The 20010-nt window shown below is 39.6% G+C and overlaps 2 protein-coding genes across 2 annotated transcripts; one reads left to right on the top strand and one right to left on the bottom strand.

Moving 5' to 3' along the window:
* The first annotated feature begins 3241 nt into the window (after positions 1–3241).
* LOC108980980 (probable receptor-like protein kinase At5g59700) lies at positions 3242–6026 on the top strand. Its single transcript, XM_035684495.1, has 6 exons — positions 3242–3750; positions 3840–3986; positions 4092–4205; positions 4839–5057; positions 5147–5262; positions 5369–6026. The coding sequence occupies exons 1-6, from the start codon at positions 3648–3650 to the stop codon at positions 5732–5734; spliced, it is 1065 nt and encodes a 354-aa protein (XP_035540388.1). The 5' UTR covers positions 3242–3647; the 3' UTR covers positions 5735–6026.
* A 136-nt stretch (positions 6027–6162) lies between these two features.
* Positions 6163–8637, bottom strand: LOC108980979 (U-box domain-containing protein 18-like). The gene has a single exon (XM_018952049.2). It carries the CDS (start codon positions 8523–8525, stop codon positions 6441–6443), a length of 2085 nt encoding a protein of 694 aa, XP_018807594.1. The 5' UTR covers positions 8526–8637; the 3' UTR covers positions 6163–6440.
* Positions 8638–20010: the final 11373 nt, after the last annotated feature.

Genomic DNA, 20010 nt, shown 5'->3' with positions numbered 1-20010 from the left:
AAAGCAAAATAAAATTAGGAAAAAACTATTGAGTATGGAAAATAAGCAAAATAAAAAAAATCAGTAAAAATGGATAACCCTAGTAAGCCACTCGACCAGAAGTAGAGGATGTCATTTTACTCTACTAATCGCGGATATCACTTGATAGGACCAAGCCACATATATGATCTATATTGTTTAAACCAAAATTAATCTCTCTCTATTCTTTTCATATCATGGTCCTTATATAGGATTGCATGATTTTGGCTAATTAAAACCTACAACAAATGAGAAGCAGCTTCTAATACCCTATTAATGTTTTAGCCAACTTCCAACAACCTAATTAATATGTAAAAAAGTTTTGAAGTAAAATTTAAAACAAAACAAGTTTCTATGTAGAGCATTTATTGAAATGTATTTGGACAACTAAATGACAGCCACATGTTGCCTATGCAGATGCCATGTCAGCTTTTCACGCCAAATTCGATGAAATGACATGTAGGATTTTGATTGTGCAGTTGTATCATTCTCATTTTCCTCAGAAATCAACTTGACCTCAAGTTGAAACTTAAATCCTCCCAAAATGGTTTGCCGATCAGACTTACCCTTCGTTGCAACTACAGAGAATGGGACATTTTCCCCTTTATAACTCGGCTTGTATTTCTTGAAGAAAAAGAGGCTAGTCTTGGCTATTTGAGAAACCAAGTCTTTCACATAAGTTTCATAATGTTTCTGTTTTTGGTTTCTTTCTACTACTTAATTCAAGATCGGTAAAAATTCATTGTAGATTGGTTCCTCCTCCTCTTCTAGATACTCGTCGTAGATTGGAAGTTCTGATCAATAATCAACCACAACTTCATTTGCACTTTCATGAGCATCAAAAGTGAAATACATAAGATAATTTTGCTTTTGATCCATTCCAAACTAAAAGCTCAAATACCAATTTGATGTAGGCCACTACCAGCAACAATAAATGAATATGGATTTGCTGAAACAATGCACATGACTTACAAGATTATGTGAGGATCAAAGGCAAAATAAATATAAGAAAAAAGCTATTGAGGAAAAGAAAAAAAAAATGAATAAAAGAACATTAAAAATGGATAATTCTGAGATGCCACTCGACTAGGGGTAGAGGATGCCACTCGATTCTACTAATCGTGAATGTCACTCAACGTGACCAAGCTAGGAGCTTGATTTTCAGGAGGAATCACTCAACTCCAATAGAAGCTATATATATGATCTATATTGTTTAAACCAAAAGTAATCTCTCTCTATTCTTTTCATTTCAGGGTTCTTATATAGGAGTACATGGTTTTAGCTAATTATAGCCTACAATAAATGAAAAGCAGCTTCCAATACCCTCTTAATGTTTTAGCCAACTTCCAACAATCTAATTAATATGTAAATAAGTTTCAAAGTAAAATTTAAAACAAAACAAGTTTCTATGCAGAACATTTATTGAAATATATCTGAACGACTAAATGATAGCCACCAAAATGAATGCCGCATGTCGCCCATGCAGATGCCATATTAGCTCGACACGTTAGCTTCAATGAAAAATGATATTAAGGATTTTGATTGTGCAGATGCATCATTGGATAGTAGCTATCTATTGATTCAGTTTATTCCAGCTATCGTACTATGCTCCAACTTTCATAAATATGAATCTAAAGGTTGTAAATATGGAAAACTATATTAAATGCTTCACAACAATTAACTACAATACAGCTAGTTCTATTGTGGCAATGTGGCTCCTACACCGCAACTTGTCCACTGTTTGGATGCTGGCAAACGGTCTCCTTTGAAGCTCCCCTCTTGGTTTAGAAATAAACAAGAGCCCAACTTTTGGTCTATTGCCTTTTTTGTTTCTTTTAATGCATTGTAATGATTGCATTGGGGTTATTGTTTGGGGCATTCCACCTCTCCTCTTGCATTATTGAATATTAATTTCATGGATCAATGCTTGAAAAAAAGAGTTATCAACTCAGTGATGTTTTGAAGCAAAGTCAACTCTAAAAAATTATTGGAAAGAGAATGAAAAGAATAGACACCAGCAAGCACAACATGGATTGGATTGCAAGACAATACGGTATATAGGTCGAAGCTCGACACAAAGTGCGGATTCAAAGTGCAGATCATCGAATAGAAACCAAATTGATACCATGAAAGTGTATTTGGAGAGGAATAATAAAGCCCAACACTAACAATGACTGCTTGGAAAAACCTGACTACGTAGAAAACATATGAAATATTTCCATGCATACAGACCAGGTCCATGACGAGGAGCAGACCCACCAAGCAATAAATAAACCGTTAATCAAAGTAAGTAGCAGAAATTAATAACGTTTGCATTCATCTTATCTGTTTGTCCCTTGCTTTTGAGCATTGCTCAACCGTAAACTGACACTTGTGCTTTTGTTCATAGAAAATTGCATGTTCGGCAATCTTCATTTCTTTAAGTAAATGTGACAATGACGAACAAAAAGACTTCGACAAATTCATTAATTGCCGAGTCTACTTCCGATCATACATTGACCTGATTAGCCTGCATGAGCATTAAGACATGACAAAAGACATCACTGTCTAGCACTCCAAATACTTTTACCCCGTACACTCAGAAAAGAAATATGATCTTGCATTGCCATTTGGCTCCTTTGCACATCTCGAGTTGAAGTTCCCCTGCATTAGATAGAAGATATAAGATGTTTTATGCCGTAATGCATTGCCATTTGGACATCATTTCTTTATAAAGATGGGATTTCCGGGTCATCCCAATTGAAGAATGCCTAATATATCCAATCCATTTATTATCAGTGGTCATGATCTAATGCCAAAGGTTGCATACTTATCGTAATGTAGTTTTTTGTTTCATAATCTTTCGTTCGATAGTTCTTACTAAAGAGCACCATCCATGGCTAAGCACAGTTTGGGTGTCCCTTTTTGTGATCAAACCAATCCTCGAAAGCCACACTCCCCCCTATTATTTTTTCTTCTTTTGATCATTACCGTAAATTTTGAGTTTTCTCAAACTTCAGAGACTGATTGCATCCTCAATATTCAATCCTCAACGTCTCTGAATAGCTCAAAGGGTGAAGCAAGCAATTGGGGTGGGTTCATCAACAACAGTTGTCGGGCAGTTTTTGATGAGTACCTGCATGAATTAGGGAGGTTAGCCAACCAAACCGGACGGATATATTTAAATTTTACAGAGCAGGGAAACTGCTTAGGTTCGATGAAGGGTATAGATGAAAATATTACGGGCTGCGGCATTGAAAAGCTAACTAGTGGAGCCGGTGGGTGCTCTGACTATGCGGTCAAAGATGTAAATATTAAGCTACGAAATAGGTTGAAAAATTTAGGTGAAGGCTGTGAAGGTTTGGATTTGGATGGAAAATCTGGTCAGGCTTGCAGTGAATGTTTTAGAAGGTGGAAAGAAATAGGCGCAGCATCAGATAATGGAAGAGAATCAATGAAGGATGAAGCCGATGTTTGCAGGTTTGCAGTTTTGGTAGCATTAACAAGCAGTAGGATAGATGATGAGAAATGGGTCAACACGACCTATGATTGCCTCGGAGGGCAGGATGTTTCCATAGGTGAAGTGGTTCGAAAATTGATGCCTAAAACTCTGGTTCCTTTCTCTTTTCCAATTCATTAAAGAACCATCAATGTATCGTCACACCCTTCTTGCTCAAGTCCACCTAATCTCACTCTTTTCTTCTGCAGATGGAGAGGAAGGCACGGCTAGCAGTGGTATCAAGTCCAGCATAGGTGACTCCCCATTGACATGAATTGCCCTATTTGACTTTGAGTTTCTCTGGAGTTCATTAATTTCAAATCATTTTCATACTGATAAACAGGTCTCTCAATCCTAGTAGTTGGCATAGTGGGAATCACAGTAATAGTTCTCGTAGCAACATTCACCTGGTTTAGATCGAGGACTAGAGAAAGTTTCGCAACAGGAAATGATTGTGCATCCCCAAGCTCGATGACAACTCATTTGAAATGTATGGCATCCACAAATTGTTCACCTTCTTGCGTTTTCTTCTCGTCTATTTTTTTTTTCCTCTTTAAAGGATAAGCGTTCATGACCATCTTGATTTACTTGGCAGCATCAAATGATTCACTCTCTGAGGAGTCCGCCTGTCTTAAGTTGCCAGTTAAGGAAATTTATTCAGCAACAAACAATCTATGTGCATCAAATTTTATTGGCCAAGGCATAGCTGGTGAGAAGTTATCTTTACTTGTGTATCTGGGTCTCTTTCTTATTCATGATAAACTGCTGAAAAGGTAGTTTTGGATGAGAAAATGTTATTGGGAAGGGAGAGGTTAAGTGACTGAAAAAAAGTACATAACAGTATAGAAGGGAACCTGATTACATGTTCCAGTGTCTAGAGTGGTTAGTAACGAGGCAGGATGACATTACCAAGTGAGTGCTCATGTTCATGTGCTGCTGTGCATCTTGAAATTCAATCATCTCGTGCAAGACTGCTGCATCATCACAAATCTCAGTGGGAATTTTTGGGGTGGGGGGGGAATTCAAGGGTCCAAAAGAATCCGTGAAATCGGTATCACAAGCTAATTACCAGAAATCTTGTGATTTACTTGCGGAATCCTTGACTGGAAGCCGGAGAGGCATAATTCACAATTCCAACAATGCAAAGGAAAGAGAAATAACTGTGAAATGAAAAATAGCATTTTACTCCTCTGGTCCTGACTTGTTTTTTTATAAGGTCCATGGTGCAAATGCAACCAAACCGTAGGTGAACACAGATTAGGAAACAACACAAGGAGCATTAGGAGAGAATCTCTCTCTATTCTACAAGATTGGATTTTGATATAACTCTGTTTTATACCAGGAAAAGTATACAAAGGTATTCTCTCAAATGGTCAGCATGTAGCAGTCAAGCACATAATCAATGACGGGTATATGGATACATTCGTTCGGGAAGTCACAAGCCTTTCTCATGTCGGACATCCAAACCTTGTAGCATTGCTCGGCTGTTGTGAGAATGAAGATGAATGCTTCCTAGTTTATGAGCTGTGCCACAATGGGAACCTCTCAGAGTGGCTATTTGGTACGTTATTATATTGCATCAATGGAATCATTTTCCCTTCGTTATTCTCATTACATAAGTAGCCAAGCAGTGGAACTGATGAACTGCAGGTAAAATGAAGGTCCTCTCATGGATGCAAAGAGTTGAGATCGCAATTGATAGTGCTAGGGGTCTCTGGTTTCTCCACACTTATCCAGAAGGCTGCATTGTTCACCGTGATATCAAGGTAGGTTTAGTCGATTGGAATCTCTGTTGACACCTCCCTTTCCCCATTCTTCTGCTTAAACATCTATTCATTGGCTTAATATTCTCGTCATATGCTGTATTGGCAGCCAGCGAACATTCTCCTCAATGCTAACTTTGAAGCAAGACTCTCAGATTTTGGGTTATCTAAAGTTATGGACGTGGATCAGTCCCATGTGAGCTCAGAAGTGAGAGGGACATTCGGTTATGTCGATCCTGAATACCGTAAAAACCACCATGTAAATGCTTCAGGTGATGTTTACAGTTTTGGGATAGTGCTACTGCAGCTTCTCTCAGGGAAGAGGGTCATTAATCTAGATTTAACCAGACCAATGCCTCTATATAAAATGGTGAGAAACAACATTCTATCAACTAGATTTCTAAATCTTTTTGACTCGTCAGAAGACGGGTCATCGTTACTGGGCTCTGTTTCTCCTTCCCGGATTGTCATATAGTAACAACCAATGTTGCTCTTGACCACTCAAAACCTTTGGCCTTGTTTTTCCAACCACTAATTTACTACACACCATTTGCATGTCTTTGGTTCGCAGGCTAGATCCCTCACAAGAGGTGGTGACATAACAGAATTTGCTGATCCCAAGCTTAATGGGGAGTACTCAGAGGAAGCCTTTGGGCTTATACTGAAGCTAGCATTGTCGTGCACAGGGCTTAAGCAGCAAAGACCATCAATAGAGCAAGTGGTTTCAGGACTTGAAGAGGCACTCGAAATCTCAAAGCAAGTCAAGTTACTTACATCTCGTCCAATTCTGTAGTTATGCATTTAATTGTCTCTTGAGTTCTGTTTTTTGTTTAGTCTTACAAACATAACTTGTTCAGATTGCAAATAATAGCGAATTAAAAAGAGACTGAAGCTAATATTGAATAATGTTCACAAAAACAGAACACGATATTATTGTACCAACTATACAACATTACTTCTATACCAAGCTTCATTAAAAATACACAGATCATACGGTTATTAGCCCTTTAAAAGTCGAGCTAATAGCATATGACCAAACCCGAAAGAAAAGCAATCCCTCAAAGTTACAAAAGAGTAAGTATTTGCAGGTTACAGAAGCCTATAAAGAATGATGAAAGAAAACCCGGAAAAAGTTGGGTTTTCTTTAGGTAACTGAAAAGGAAAAGAAAAAAAGAATTTGATTACCATGCGTGAACAAATTGTTCTTGCGGAAGAATGGGACTCGTTGAGCCAGAGGGTCTCCTGTCGAAAAAAGTATGGATGACCCTGATGAGAGTGCTGGCTTTCTTGCTTGCTCGAGATGTGCCTTCGCTGAGTAGGGAATACAATGATCCCATGAGACCAGGGCTCTTCACCAAAAGAGCAACCACATCTGCCCCACCGTTTATGCACAGAGCCAGCAACAAAGACACACTGTTCTCCTTGCTTGCCCTTGAAGTAGAAGAGGAATTAAGAACCTCCAGAATCGACTGCAAGGCACTGCGAAGATACAGAATTGCTATTGTTCCTTCAGGTTTCACTGCCAGAGTTTCGAGTATTGCTAGGGAATCCACGACAAGATCTTCTCTATCACTGGAAGACTCCAAAAGATTGACCAGCACAGGGATCGCCTCAGCAACAAGCACCCTGGAATGATTTTCAGGGTCCATAAGAAGCCCGAATATCGCAACCAGTGCGTTCTTTTTCCCTCGATCGGTTCCATCTTTAATCAGCGTTATCAAACCCGGAATTGCCTCCGGAGTTTCCCCGATCAACTCCCGGTACTCCTCGATCGAAGCAAGGTAAAACAGTGTACCAGCAGCGTGCTGCCTAGATTGTAGGTTCAGTCCCTTGTTTAGTATGCCTACAACCACTTCCAATCCCCCATTTTCAACAATAATAGCTTTGCTTTTCGGATGCTTTGAAAGGTTCAATAGGGCCGCCATAGAATTCTCCTGGGTCGAGGACCGTTTCGAGGACGACAACAGCATCAACAGATGAGGTATGGCACCGGCTTCCACCAAACAAGACCGGTTATAAGCGCTTGTTTTCGATAGAACCCGGACCTCATATGCAGCCTTGTTTCTGTCCATTTCCTCCTCCCCTGTCCCAGTCTCGAGCCTACTAGCAAGGAAGGTGGCCACCATTTTGATTGCTCCCTCGGCCGCCAAACTCCCCGCTGAAACCGAAACTGCCCTTCCCGAGTCCCGAGTCCTGCGACCCGATTCAGCAATTGGAATACCATTTTCGAAGCAGTACTGCTGAATCAGCTTCAGCAGTGCCAAGTTCGGAACCAGTTCTGTATTGGGTAGCTTCTGACCTGTTTTTGGACAGGTCTTATTCCCCGCCCTGAACCATTTGAGAATTGAAGAGCGATCGTAGGTGTGCCCCGTCGATACCGTCACCGGATCGACCATAAACTCGAGAGAGATCGGACACCGAAAATCGTCCGGGTTAAGACAATTGGGCAGCATCACCTCGCTTCTACTTCTTCCGGTTCTACTATCGGAGGGGTGGCTATCGACCACATCAAACAAAACGCACCGGCAGTAGCACATGAACCCCATTAGACTATTTAAAAATCCTACCTCTCTCTTTTCCTCCTTCATTGACTCCAATGCAATTTCAGATTCCAAGAACTTAACCTCCTTATGACACTCGCTCCAGTTTCTAATTCCCAGATAGGTAACAACCCGATTCAAGTCACTCCTATCCGGAACAATCCCATCCTCGAATAGACTCAGAACCGAGAATACAAAGCTCAAGGCAGCTTTATCGTCCGGCTCAACCTCGAACCTTGATTTTCGTGCTTGCCTTATTACCAACTCAACGTGCTCCTTGACTTCGACGGAGACCTCTATCGCGTCCAATGGAAGAACATCTAGAGCTACTGAGATCGCTCGGGTCAGGACCCGAAACTGGTTCGCCACGCTCTCCGACTTCATTAGAATACACAGCCGAGCGCCTTCGCGCGTACAGTCCTCCAACAGGTACTGAAGCTTCTGGAAGTTCAGGTGGAGCTCCGAGAAACCCAGGACCACGGAATCCGGAAGAGCAGGATGCGCGTTTCGGGCCTCCTCGAGAAAAACCAGTAGGACTCCCATTTGGCGGATCGAATGGCGCACGTTTTGCTTATTGCTGGCGAAGAACCTGCATCGATAATCGGAAATGGTGTGCGCAAGCTCAATCAACGAATTGAGGAGCGTAGCCGGAGCTATAGCCTGGCAGGGGTGAACAGCCGGAGACGTAAGAATCCGGCGATCCGACCCATTAGATATATGGATCATCGAGCGAAGAAAGAAGAATCAGCTCGAAGAAAGAGATTGGAGAAAGTTGGGGAATTTGTTATTCTTTTTTTATCTCGTCTTACAAGTTTTGTTTGGAAGCGTGTGCTTGCTGGGTTTTAGATATGGCGGTTAGAGGTGGATGGATATATATGGAAGAAGAATGAAGATGACACGCGTCGGCAGATTGGAAGATATTGGTGGGTGCGTAAGATCCGACGGCAGAGTTGGACGCATAGTGGACACGTGGGTTGGGGGGCAAAGCGGCTTCGTAGAGAGTTTCCCCCGGGGGGGGGGGCGGGGATTAATGAAAGGGCGACACGTAGGGCATGGAGTAAGGAATCCAAGGGGTACGTGCAGGTGAAGGTACGTGAGAAGAGTTAGCCGACAGTGAGTTCGAGACCACGTGTCATTATTGGCAACAAATTTTTTCAAAGGAGGGAGGGGTTGTCTGGTCAAATCATGTTGGGAAAAAGTCGAGTTTGTACGAAGCATGCATGTGTGTCTTTCCCATTAGTCCAATATATCTTTATCTACATTTATTATAGCAATTATTTCATATGGATATAATTTTTTAATTAATTTGAAAATACTTTTCTGCCCTTTTATATAATGCGGCTTTGACTTTGTCATTCCTCTCCGTGTTTAAGCATAGTAAAAAATATCTCTTATTTTCTTTTGAGTAGATAAAGTATTAAAAGTCAACAATACATGATAACCCCAAAAAAATGGGTGGACGGAAAATGAGACCAGAAGAAAACTGAAAAGATCCCTCAGGGTTTTTGCCAAAGTGGCTAACCCCTCCTTCAAATTTATAAAATTTTTTATTTTATCTAATTTAGTTATTATAATTTTTTAAAATTTTTACATAAAATAAAATAAAAAATTAAACTTCTCAAATTTTAAAATAAAAATAATATTAAAAAAATAAAATTTAATAAAATTTTATTTAACTTTTAATTTTTATCTCTAAAAACAAACATAGTAATACAAATTTAAATCCTTGTATATTTTATTAATTGATATCAGTGGATTACAAAGAGTATAAATAGAAAGACGTTTTTATAATCAAGTGCTAACTTTCAGGAATATATTTAAATTCAAATGTCAGTTACGGAAATCAAAATCAAACAACAGGATCATGGCTTCTTCATCCCTTATTTGTAGCATTGATATTGACAGCTAGTAGATGGTTTGAAACCTCCAGATTTTCAGCTGCAATATCTACTTGATCTTCTCTATGCCCCCTCAATTTGAAGGGAAGATCACATACATTCAGATTGAATTGCACATCCTTGAATTTGATAGGTCGCAGCGGTTTTGTCAAGGCATCTGCTAATTGATCGCAGCTTGAAATAAATTTCACTGCTAGCTGCTTACTAGATACTTGATCTCTAACAAAATGAAATTCAATTTCAATGTGTTTTGTTCGTACGTGAAATATAGGATTGGATAAGAGATACATTGCTCCAATATTATCACACCAAAGCACAAGAGTTTGACCAATAAGGAGTCGTAACTCAAATAAGACGGAGCAGATCCATATTATTTCGGCAGCTGTGTTTACAAGTGATTTATATTCAGCCTCAGTGCTACTTCAGGTCACGGTTTGCTGTTGTTTACACTTCCATGAGATTAGATTTGGTCCTTAAAAAATACAATATGCACCAACTGATCTTCGGCCATCTCGATCCGCAGCCCAATAAGAGTCGGAGTATGCTTGAATTCTCAAGTTATTAGCTTTGGTGATGAGGAGACCAGTTGAAACCGTGTGCTTTAAGTACCGCAATATTCTCTTGACGGCTTGCCAATTAGAGTCCATGGGCTTGTGCATGAACTTACTGACTTTGTGAACGGCAAAAGCCAAAATTGGCTATGTAAATGCCAAGTAGTGCATGATGCCTACAATACTTTGGTAGAGGCTAACATCAATGCACGGTGATCCATCGTTAGCAACCAGATGACAATTAGAAGCCATTGGGGTTGTACACGACTTAGCTTTGTCCATTTTACTTCTATTTAATAAATCAATAATATACTTTCTTTGAGTGAGATAGAGTCCTTCGGAGCTTCGAACCACTTCTACAAGGAAAAAGTAAAGATTGCCCAGTTCTTTGACAGCAAATTAAGCTTTTAGACTTTGAATTATTCAGTTGATAGAATGAGAACTTGATCCTGTAATTAATATATCATCAACATATATTAAAATATAAAGTACCTCGTTGGTGGTCTTCTGTACAAACAGAGAGTTATTTGCCTTGCTTTCACAGAAATTGAGTGCCTTGAGTTTATCAGAGAGCTTTGAAAACCAAGCTCTTGGGGCTTGGCGCAAGCCATATAATGACTTGTGGAGTTTGCATACGTGATGCCGATATTGTGGGTGAATATAACCTTGGGGTTGAATGATAGGCCACTCATAAGTTACGAAAATAGATAAAACTAGCTGAATGGTTGCATGCTTCACAACTAGACTGAAAGTTTCCGTGAAATCAATCCCTTCCTATTGATGAAAGCCTTTGGCAACCAAACGAGCTTTGTAGCGCTCAATGGTTCCATCGGCTTTCTGTTTGATTCGATATACCCAATGGCATCCAACAATATTAGCTCGAGATGGGGGTGTAACAAGGGACCACGTACCATTTTGGAGAAGTGCATCAAATTCTTTATTCATAGCGTCAGACCAATGGCTATGTTTGATGGCTGTCGTAAAGGAGGTTGGTTCGTGAGCTTTAGTGATTGTTTCTGTGATCAGCGCTTTCAGAAATGGGTAATGGATATAGTCATCTGCATGCTTCCGTGGTTGACGAATATTATTTTTGGATCTTGTGACCATAGGATGGCTATTAACAGCATGCTGGGATGTAGAACAATCTTGAGTAATTGCCTAGTCCAAAGGAGCATCACTATCAGGAGGGAAATTGGGCAAGATCACGTCCCCTGTTCCTGCAAAAGGAGAAGAGCAATGTGCAGATTGTGTTCTCGTAGGAAATGAACTAGGTTGCATGGGAGTGGTGTTTGGAGGAGAACAGATAGTGATGATGGATGGAAGAGGCACGAAAGGAGTGGGAGGTGTCTCGGGCTCGACTTGCTGGAAAGTTGGAAAAAGAGTTTTGTAAAAAATTAGGTGCCTTGAAATTTAAGTTTTACATGTAGAGGGATCAAAGCATTTGTATCCATGATGACCCAAATTGTAGCCGAGGAACCGATTTTTGTAATGTGCAAACATTGGCCATTTCCCACTTGAACATGATTTGAACCATCGTAATCTTCAGATTTGAGGTTCAGGTTTCCGAGATTATTTGTAACATGATGGGTGGCACCTGAGTCCGCGTGCCATCCAGTGTCCCAATTTGCACCATTCGAAGCAACCATGACTTGTTTGTTGTCAGTTTTAAAGGAGTTCTGATAAGAGAGATTAAAGTGATGGTAACATTTTTGAGCCAAACGGCCTGGTTTATTACACACTTGACAAACCAGAGTGTTCTGATCATTGGTCTGGGTATTAGCGTTGGAACCACTACGTTGACCACATCCACTGCTACGATAGCCACCGCATCCTCTGTTTGTAAAGGACTGAAATTGCTTTTGAACGTTGATGGATGCCAGCTGAATAGGTGAGGCAAGTTGATGTCGAGAGATGCATGCCTTTGTTGTGAGAATTAGAGAGTATATCTCTTCAAGAGACACTGTATCAATCCGAGCAGAAATAGAGGCCACAAAACTGTCATATTCATGGCCTAACCCTGCAAGAACGTATGTACTAACATCTTCGCATGTCATGGGCTGGCCTGCAATAGCTAACTCATCGGTTAGTTTCTTAATAAACAAAAAATATTCAGTAGCAGTTTTACTGCCTTTGGTAGCAGTCGCTTGTTGTGTGCAAATTTGCACAGTTTTGACATGAGATTGCAACGAAAAATTCTCCTCAAGAGCATGCCAAACAGTATGGGAAGTGGTATAGTTAACCACCTGGGCAAGAACACCTTCAGAGAGAGAAGACATGATAGTGCTAAGGACGATGTTATCCTGTCGAACCCAATGAGTGTAGGCAGAGTTGATTATTTCAGTGATGGGGCCATTTTCAGGTTGGGTGATAAAGACAGTTTTGGGAGGAATAGGTATGGTTCCATCAAGGTAGCCAAATAAATCTTGGCCACGAAAGTAAGGAATGAGTTGTGCTTTTTAGAGGAGATAATTCTCAAAAGTGAGCTTGACAGTAACAACGTTACTCATGGAAATAACAGAGGGTGGATGGGAGGTAGGGGTGGGAAGGCTGGTTGAAGATGAAGGAGAGGAGGACATGGTTTTTTTTTTTTTTTGTTGGTCAGTCTGATACCATGAAAGAAAACAGAGTAATACAATTTTGAATCCTTGTATATTTTATTAATTGATATCGGTGGATTACAGAGACTATAAATAGAAAGACGTTTTTACAATCAAGTGTTAATTTTCAGCAATACATTTAAATTCAAATGTCAGTTATAGAAATCAAAATCAAATAGCAGGATCATGGCTTCCTCATCCCTTATTTGTAGATTTAATATCGGTAGCTAGAAGATGGTTTGAAACCTCCTGATTTTCAGCCGCAATATCTACTTGATCTTCTACAATCTCAACTCATCATATTTCATCTGTAAAAACAAACGAGAGTAAACATATATACAAAAAAGAGGGAGTAGCTAGCTAGGCTATCAAATCTAAAGTTTCACTCCCATGCATGTCTTCTAATATTAGACTCTTGGCAAAATAATAGCAACTTGATTGATGTTAATTCTTTAATTTTTAGGTGCATGTTACTCATACACATGAGGATCATAGGCTGATAAAGGGTACGGCCGATGACAAATATATAGCCATATAGGTAGTTCGAAAGGGAGGGATAGCATCATAGCGGGTGGTAGATGGACAGGTATGAGATTGTGAACTTCTTGTTGTTATTTTTTAATTAATAATATTTATTAATAGCATTTTGTTTAAGAGTTCATTACTGTTGCTTCCTTCGGTTTTATTTTCTCTTGAATTTGGATGTATGTACTTGCAAGGCTAGCTTCAAGCCATTTATATTTTCAAAAATTTTATTTCAGTTACTTTTACGTATTTTTTACACACTCCACTAATGTGATTAGTTGCGTCACTTTTTTTAATTATAAAATAATTGTTTTGGTCAATCATATCAGTAGAGTGCACAAAGAGTACGTAAAAATAACTGTATATAGCAGAAATCTTAAACTTTTTTTTTTTGAAATAAAATTGTAATTTCATTCATATCAGTGTTGGCCTATACAAGCTATATCATGCAAAACTACCCTATACACTTCTTTTGGACACTCTTCTATCCATACTTTCTCTTCCTCACCCGTAAGACGTAGTTTGGCTAACTAATGAGCTACAATGTTACCCTCTCTCTGTATATACTGTATATTCCACCCGTTTCTGCTCTGAAGGACTCTCTTTACATCTTTTATCAATTGCCCACACCACGCCCAGCACTCCTCTTCCTTGTTAATTGCCTTTATCACCTCTAAAGCATCCCCTTCAAAAAGAACAGATGAGAAATTAAGTTCAGCACAAAGTGACATTGCCCTCCATAGCGCCAAGGTTTCTGCAATTAAAGGGTGTGATACATACTGCTTATTCATGCACAAAGAAGCTAAGATCTCCCCCTTAGAATCTCTGATCATCACTCATTCACCCATCTTCTAGTTCTTTTACTCAAATGCCACATCCCAATTTACTTTAATGCTACTATTGATTGGAGGTTTCCATCTTACCATGCTTCTGTCACTTCGCACCATAATCCTGGGTCCCTTAGAATTACTTTGTACCCCTTGGAATTCTTTAAGGCTATCTCTAGCTTGTTTCACCACCACCCTGGGACTGGCAAAAACATTTTCAAAAATGAACTTATTTCTTCTAGTCCATAGCCCTCTCATTATGGTTGCCACAACCTCCAAATCCTCATGCTGTAAGTTCTGAGTCAGCTTTACCCACAGCTTAAGTATATCATCTTCATTGAAAGACCATTTTTGGATAGGACTCAACAACCTTGTCCATACATCAGATGCAGCTGCCCAACTCCACAGGGTATGACATATTGATTCCTCCTCTCCTTCACATATCGGACATCTAGCATCTTCTATAATTTTCCTCTTCATCAGGTTCACTCTTGTAGGCAAGCTATCATTTAGAGCTTTCCAAATGAAAGTCTTGACCACTCCAGGAGTGTTCATACTCCAAATAGCTTTCCAGCTCTCCTTATCCCCCGAACAAACAAACTGAGGCTTCGCCAAACTCTCTTCTTCTAATACTCATTTCCAAATGATATGCACTCTTAACATTAAATTGACCATTCTTTGTGTACCTCCAGATTAGCCTATCTTTTTGCCCTGACAGACTAAAAGGGATACCACAAACCACTTCAGCTTCCTCAGCGTCTAGAGAGTCTTTGATCACTTCTACTTTCCAGCATCCCCTCTCAGCATCTATCAACTCCCCAACTTTCATATTACCTTAAAATTTTTAAAAGGAGATTGTAAACAGAAGGAAGAAGGACTTGGGATCCAACTGCCACCCCAAATGTTTATATCTTTCTCATCCCCTACCCTCCATATAAGTCCCTCTCTGAGAAGGTTAAGTGCTCCCCATACACTCCTCCATATCATGGATGGCCCTGATCCTAGTCTTGCCTGTAGAATCCTCAAATTTATGAAGTACTTCTCCTTGAGTATTTTTGCTGCTAAGGATGTAGGATTTGTTAACACCCTCTAGCACTGTTTTGCCAATAAAACTTGATTAAAACTCTCCAGGTCTCTAAACCCCAGCCCTCCAATGGCTTTTGGCTCCCCCATTCTACTCCATTTACACCATTGTACCTTTCTATCATCTTGTCTGTATCCCCACCAAAACCTAGCCATCATGACTGAGATTTCTCTACAAAGTTTAATAGGCAGTTTGAAGACGTTCATATGGTAGTTAGGGATCGATTGTATCACTGCCTTTAGAAGTATTTCCTTACCTGAGGGGGAAAGGAATTGGTTCTTCCAATTACTGATCCTCTGCCATACCCTATCGTTTATAACCCGAAAGGTATTATATTTGCACCTTCCAACCATTGTAGGGAGTCCCAAATATTTCTCAAAACAACTACTCATCCTTGCCCCTACCTCCTTTTGTATCAATCTCTGGTCATCAGCCTTTGTATTAGAGCTGAAGAAAATAGAGGTTTTTTGTTTGTTGAGACACTGTCCCGAGGCCCTCTCATACAATTCCAGTAAATTATTAATCTTCATCCATTCCTCCACCTTAGCCTTGCCAAGCAAGACACAGTCGTTAGCAAACATAAGGTGTGTAAGCCTTGTGCCTCCCCTCACCACAGACACCCCCCCTGATGAGGCCTTGTTGCTCAGAGTGGTTGATTTGGTTGCTCAAACCTTCAGCACAAAGCAAGAACAGGTATGGTGACAAAGGATCACCCTGCCTCAGTCCCCTCCTAGGTCTAAAAACTCCACCTGGTTGTCCATTAATTAAGACTTCATATGAGACAGTAGTAACACATTTCATTACTAAAGTAACCCATCTGTTATCAAAACCCAATCTCTTTATAACTTCAGTTAAGTAAGTCCATTCCATCCTGTCATATGCTTTAGACATATCTAACTTCACTGCCATACATCCCTCTTTTCCATTTCTTCTTTTTTTCATGGAGTGAAGGGCCTCATAAGCTACTAGGATATTATCTGAGATAAGCCTTCCCGGGATGAATGCACTCTGATTGCTCGAGATGATTACATTGAGAACATGTTTCAATCTATTAGCTAAGGTCTTTGCAATGACTTTATATAAGACATTGCATAGACTAATAGGCCTATAATCAGTCACTGACACGAGGTCTTTAACCTTTGGAATAAACACAATATAAGTATAATTGACAGGGTAGTCTGTCTCTCCTCCTCTTAGGAAGGCTAAGATAGCACTACACACTTCATCTGCCACCGTGCTCCAATACTTTTGGTAGAAGCAAGCCCCGAAACCATCAAGCCCTAGGGATTTCAGAGGACCATTTGAAACATAGCTACCTCCACTTCCTCCCTTGTATACTCCCTCATCAAATTTTCATTCATGTCCTGAGTAATCTTCTCCACCATTGGGAACAAGCATTCTGATAGCACCCCTTCAGTAGGCCTGGTAGATTGAAAAATCCCTTCAAAATACTGCTTGAAAGCCCTAGCAATATCATCGGGTTCCACTATCATTCTGGAGTTAGCATCCACCACTGAATTTATCTGGTTCTTCTTTCTCCTTTGAGATGCACATGCATGGAAAAATTTTGTATTCCTGTCCCCATATAAGAACCAATTCCTTTTAGCTCTCTGTTTCCACCTTAGATTCTCTTGTTTAAGAAGTAGAACCACCTCAGCATTCCTTGTGCCTTCTCCATTTTGCAATTTTTCAAGTAGTTCTGACTTCTCCCTCAGCTCTCTTACACAATTCCTCGAAGCTGCCTTACTCCATTTCACCAAAGCCATACTACAATCTTTCAAAGTTTTCTGGATTGCCTTCAAAGGGTTAATAGCAGTTACACCCTTCACCCAAGCTTCCTCTACAACCTGTTCACACCCCTTTATGGTAGCCCATTTCGCTTCATACTTAAATATAAATCTCCTCCTTTTTTATTTTACCTTCACAGCCACAGACAATAGGAGTGGTTTATGGTCAAAAGATCTTGCCACCAATCCCTCAACTCTAAAATCTTTAAAGGTAGATAACCAATGGTCATTGGCCACTGCCCTATCCAGCTTTTCTCTTGTGAAAGAGTGATTGGTATACTGATTGCACCGGGTAAATTTATTCCCCACATACCCCAAGTCATAGAGAGATGAAGCTTCCAAAGCATCCCTAAACAGCCTCATTTGTTGCTCTCCCCTTTGACTTCCACCTTGTTTCTTGGATTGGGCTCCTATTTCATTAAAATCTCCTATAACACTAGATTGTATGATCATTTGGTTTAAGCCTAGTAAGTTCCAGGATTCTCTTCTCTTCCCTGTTTCGGGTTACCATAAAACCTAGTTAAAAGCCATTTAATCCGTGCATTCTCATCCCCTATCCACACACTAATGTGCCATTGAGAGTAGTTAAAAATTTCTACATTTGTTTCTTCCTTCCATAACATTGCCAAACCCCCTTCCTTCCCACAACCTCTACAACTAAACATCCAGTAAAACCTAACCTCCTCCTAACAGACTCCATTTTACTCAAGTTTGCTTTAGTTTCAATAAGAAAAATTACTTTGGGCCTCTTCTCCTCCACCACCAGGTAGAGATCCTGAACTGTCTGAGGGTTCCCAAGTCCTCGACAGTTCCAACTCAATAGATTCATAATGATAGGTGGGGCTGACCCGCAGCCACCGCCTCTACCAATTTCTTATTCCCCCTACCCTCACTTCCAATTCTTGCTTTTACTACTCTGGAAATCAAAACCGCATCCTCTACTTCAGTACCTCTTTTTTAACTCTTACTACCCTCATTCCCACCAGGCACATGTAAAGGTGTACTTGGATAAATTCTTGCTCGAGCCCTCCTCTTCCATTTCCCACCTTTGTATGAAGTAACTCCTTCAAGTTCTATCCTACGATCATCCTTCAAAATCCCCTTCCCTTCACTACTGAGGGGCCCCAAAAACTCTTGAAGCCCCTGACTGTATGGTCCCTCCTCCCTTTCATCCCCACTCCCCATTGACACAGAAATCTCAACCCCAACCATAGTGCCTTCCCCCACCTGCTCCTCTCCCCTCCCTCCCATAGTTCCTTTGCCCTGCTCTTTCCCCCCTTGTGTCCTGTACTCCTCACTCTCTTTTTCTCTTGTTTTTTCTTGCTGAAGCTCCTCACTCCCACCACTCCTCCATGATGAGTTTTTCTCCTTATTACTCCTTTGTCCCTCACCCTCCTTCCACCCCCCTTCCCTGACTTTTTACGCCCAACGGAGGACGCCCTCAGCCATGGCCCAAACTGACCCCCTTCTCCCTCTACACAACCCTACTCTAAGTGGATGTTTCTACCAAACTTAAAACATATGTTCGATAACTTTTCGTATGTCAATGGGACCCACATACTTTTTCCTCCAAGATTCACAATCCTGCCCCGTGCTACCACCTTCCTAAGGTCACATTCTATCCTGACTCGTAGACTGCTCCCCCATCCCCCACCATCCTATTCCACATCTATATCCACTACTCTCCCAATTGCATTCCCCACCATCACATACTTTTAGGGCAGGTTTGGAGGGTGGGATGAGACACAAAATTATCATCTCATCTCATCTCTTCATTACACTTTTTTCAAATCCATATACAAAATATAATAAACAATTCAACTTTTTCAAATCTCAACTCAATTTTTTCAAATCCCAATACAATAATAATACTAAAACATAATATTTTAAACACTAAAATAAAATACAAAATTCTCATCTCACCCCCCAAATCTGCCCTTAGTGTTTGTTAAAATGACCGTTGGTTGGGTACTAATTTTTTGGTTTAGAGGATTAATGTTGGCTGCTTTAATTTGCATTCAATTATTTAGTTGCCAAATTTTCTTGGAACAACTTTTATTTTTCAAATTGAATTGTTTTTCTACTCATTTTGAGGGTGTGTCCAGTGTTGGTATTTTTTGTAACATGATGTTTTTTTGTCTTAAACGTACATAGAAATAGTTTGAAGTTTTTTAAAAAGAAAAAAAAAGGGCAAAGTGTGTAGATCATATTTTTTAGACTATTTCCACAAAAAAGATTTTTTATTTTTTATTATTATTTTTTTAACTTTGAGCTCAATCACTTGTGCAAAGTTGGTTCGAACTATAGAACAATCAGTTAGACTGTTGTATCCTGGAAGAGTCAAGTCAGAAAGAGTTATGTTGCATTGGTTGAATTGAAATTTTGTATATCACAGAGGGCTTAAATCTCCTTAAAGAACATGACCTTTTCGTGCCACAGTCTAAACTGGTTTCATTTGAATGTTAATTTTATTGTAATTTTTTATTATATTGTTGTGTATTTCATGAACACTTATGACAGACAAAATATTGCATTGGGTTTAGCGTGAGACCTCTAAATATTTCATTTCTTACCTAATAACAATATAGGCATGTTAGGCTTTGTTTAGATTCAGAAAGTGTTTCATCTTATCTCATCTCTTATTCTTATCTCACTATTATAACTTTTCCAAATTCTTACAAAAAAATATAATAAATAATTCAACTTTTTAAAATCTCAATTCAACTTTTTCAAATCTCAAAACAATAATAATATTAAAAAATAATATTCTAACAATATTTTTTTCAACTTTCATCTTTTATTTAAAACCATGTCATCTCATCTCATCTCTGAATCCAAACCAGACGAGTATAAGCTATAAAATGCCTATTGAGAATAATAATATGTTATAAATAATGGAATATAATATAAACATGCTAAAAATATGTCAGAAAAAAATTATT

The sequence above is a fragment of the Juglans regia genome, chromosome 13 (assembly GCF_001411555.2).
Source record: "Juglans regia cultivar Chandler chromosome 13, Walnut 2.0, whole genome shotgun sequence".
Classification (NCBI taxonomy): Eukaryota; Viridiplantae; Streptophyta; class Magnoliopsida; order Fagales; family Juglandaceae; genus Juglans; species Juglans regia.
This window is presented reverse-complemented; position numbering and strand designations above follow the sequence as displayed.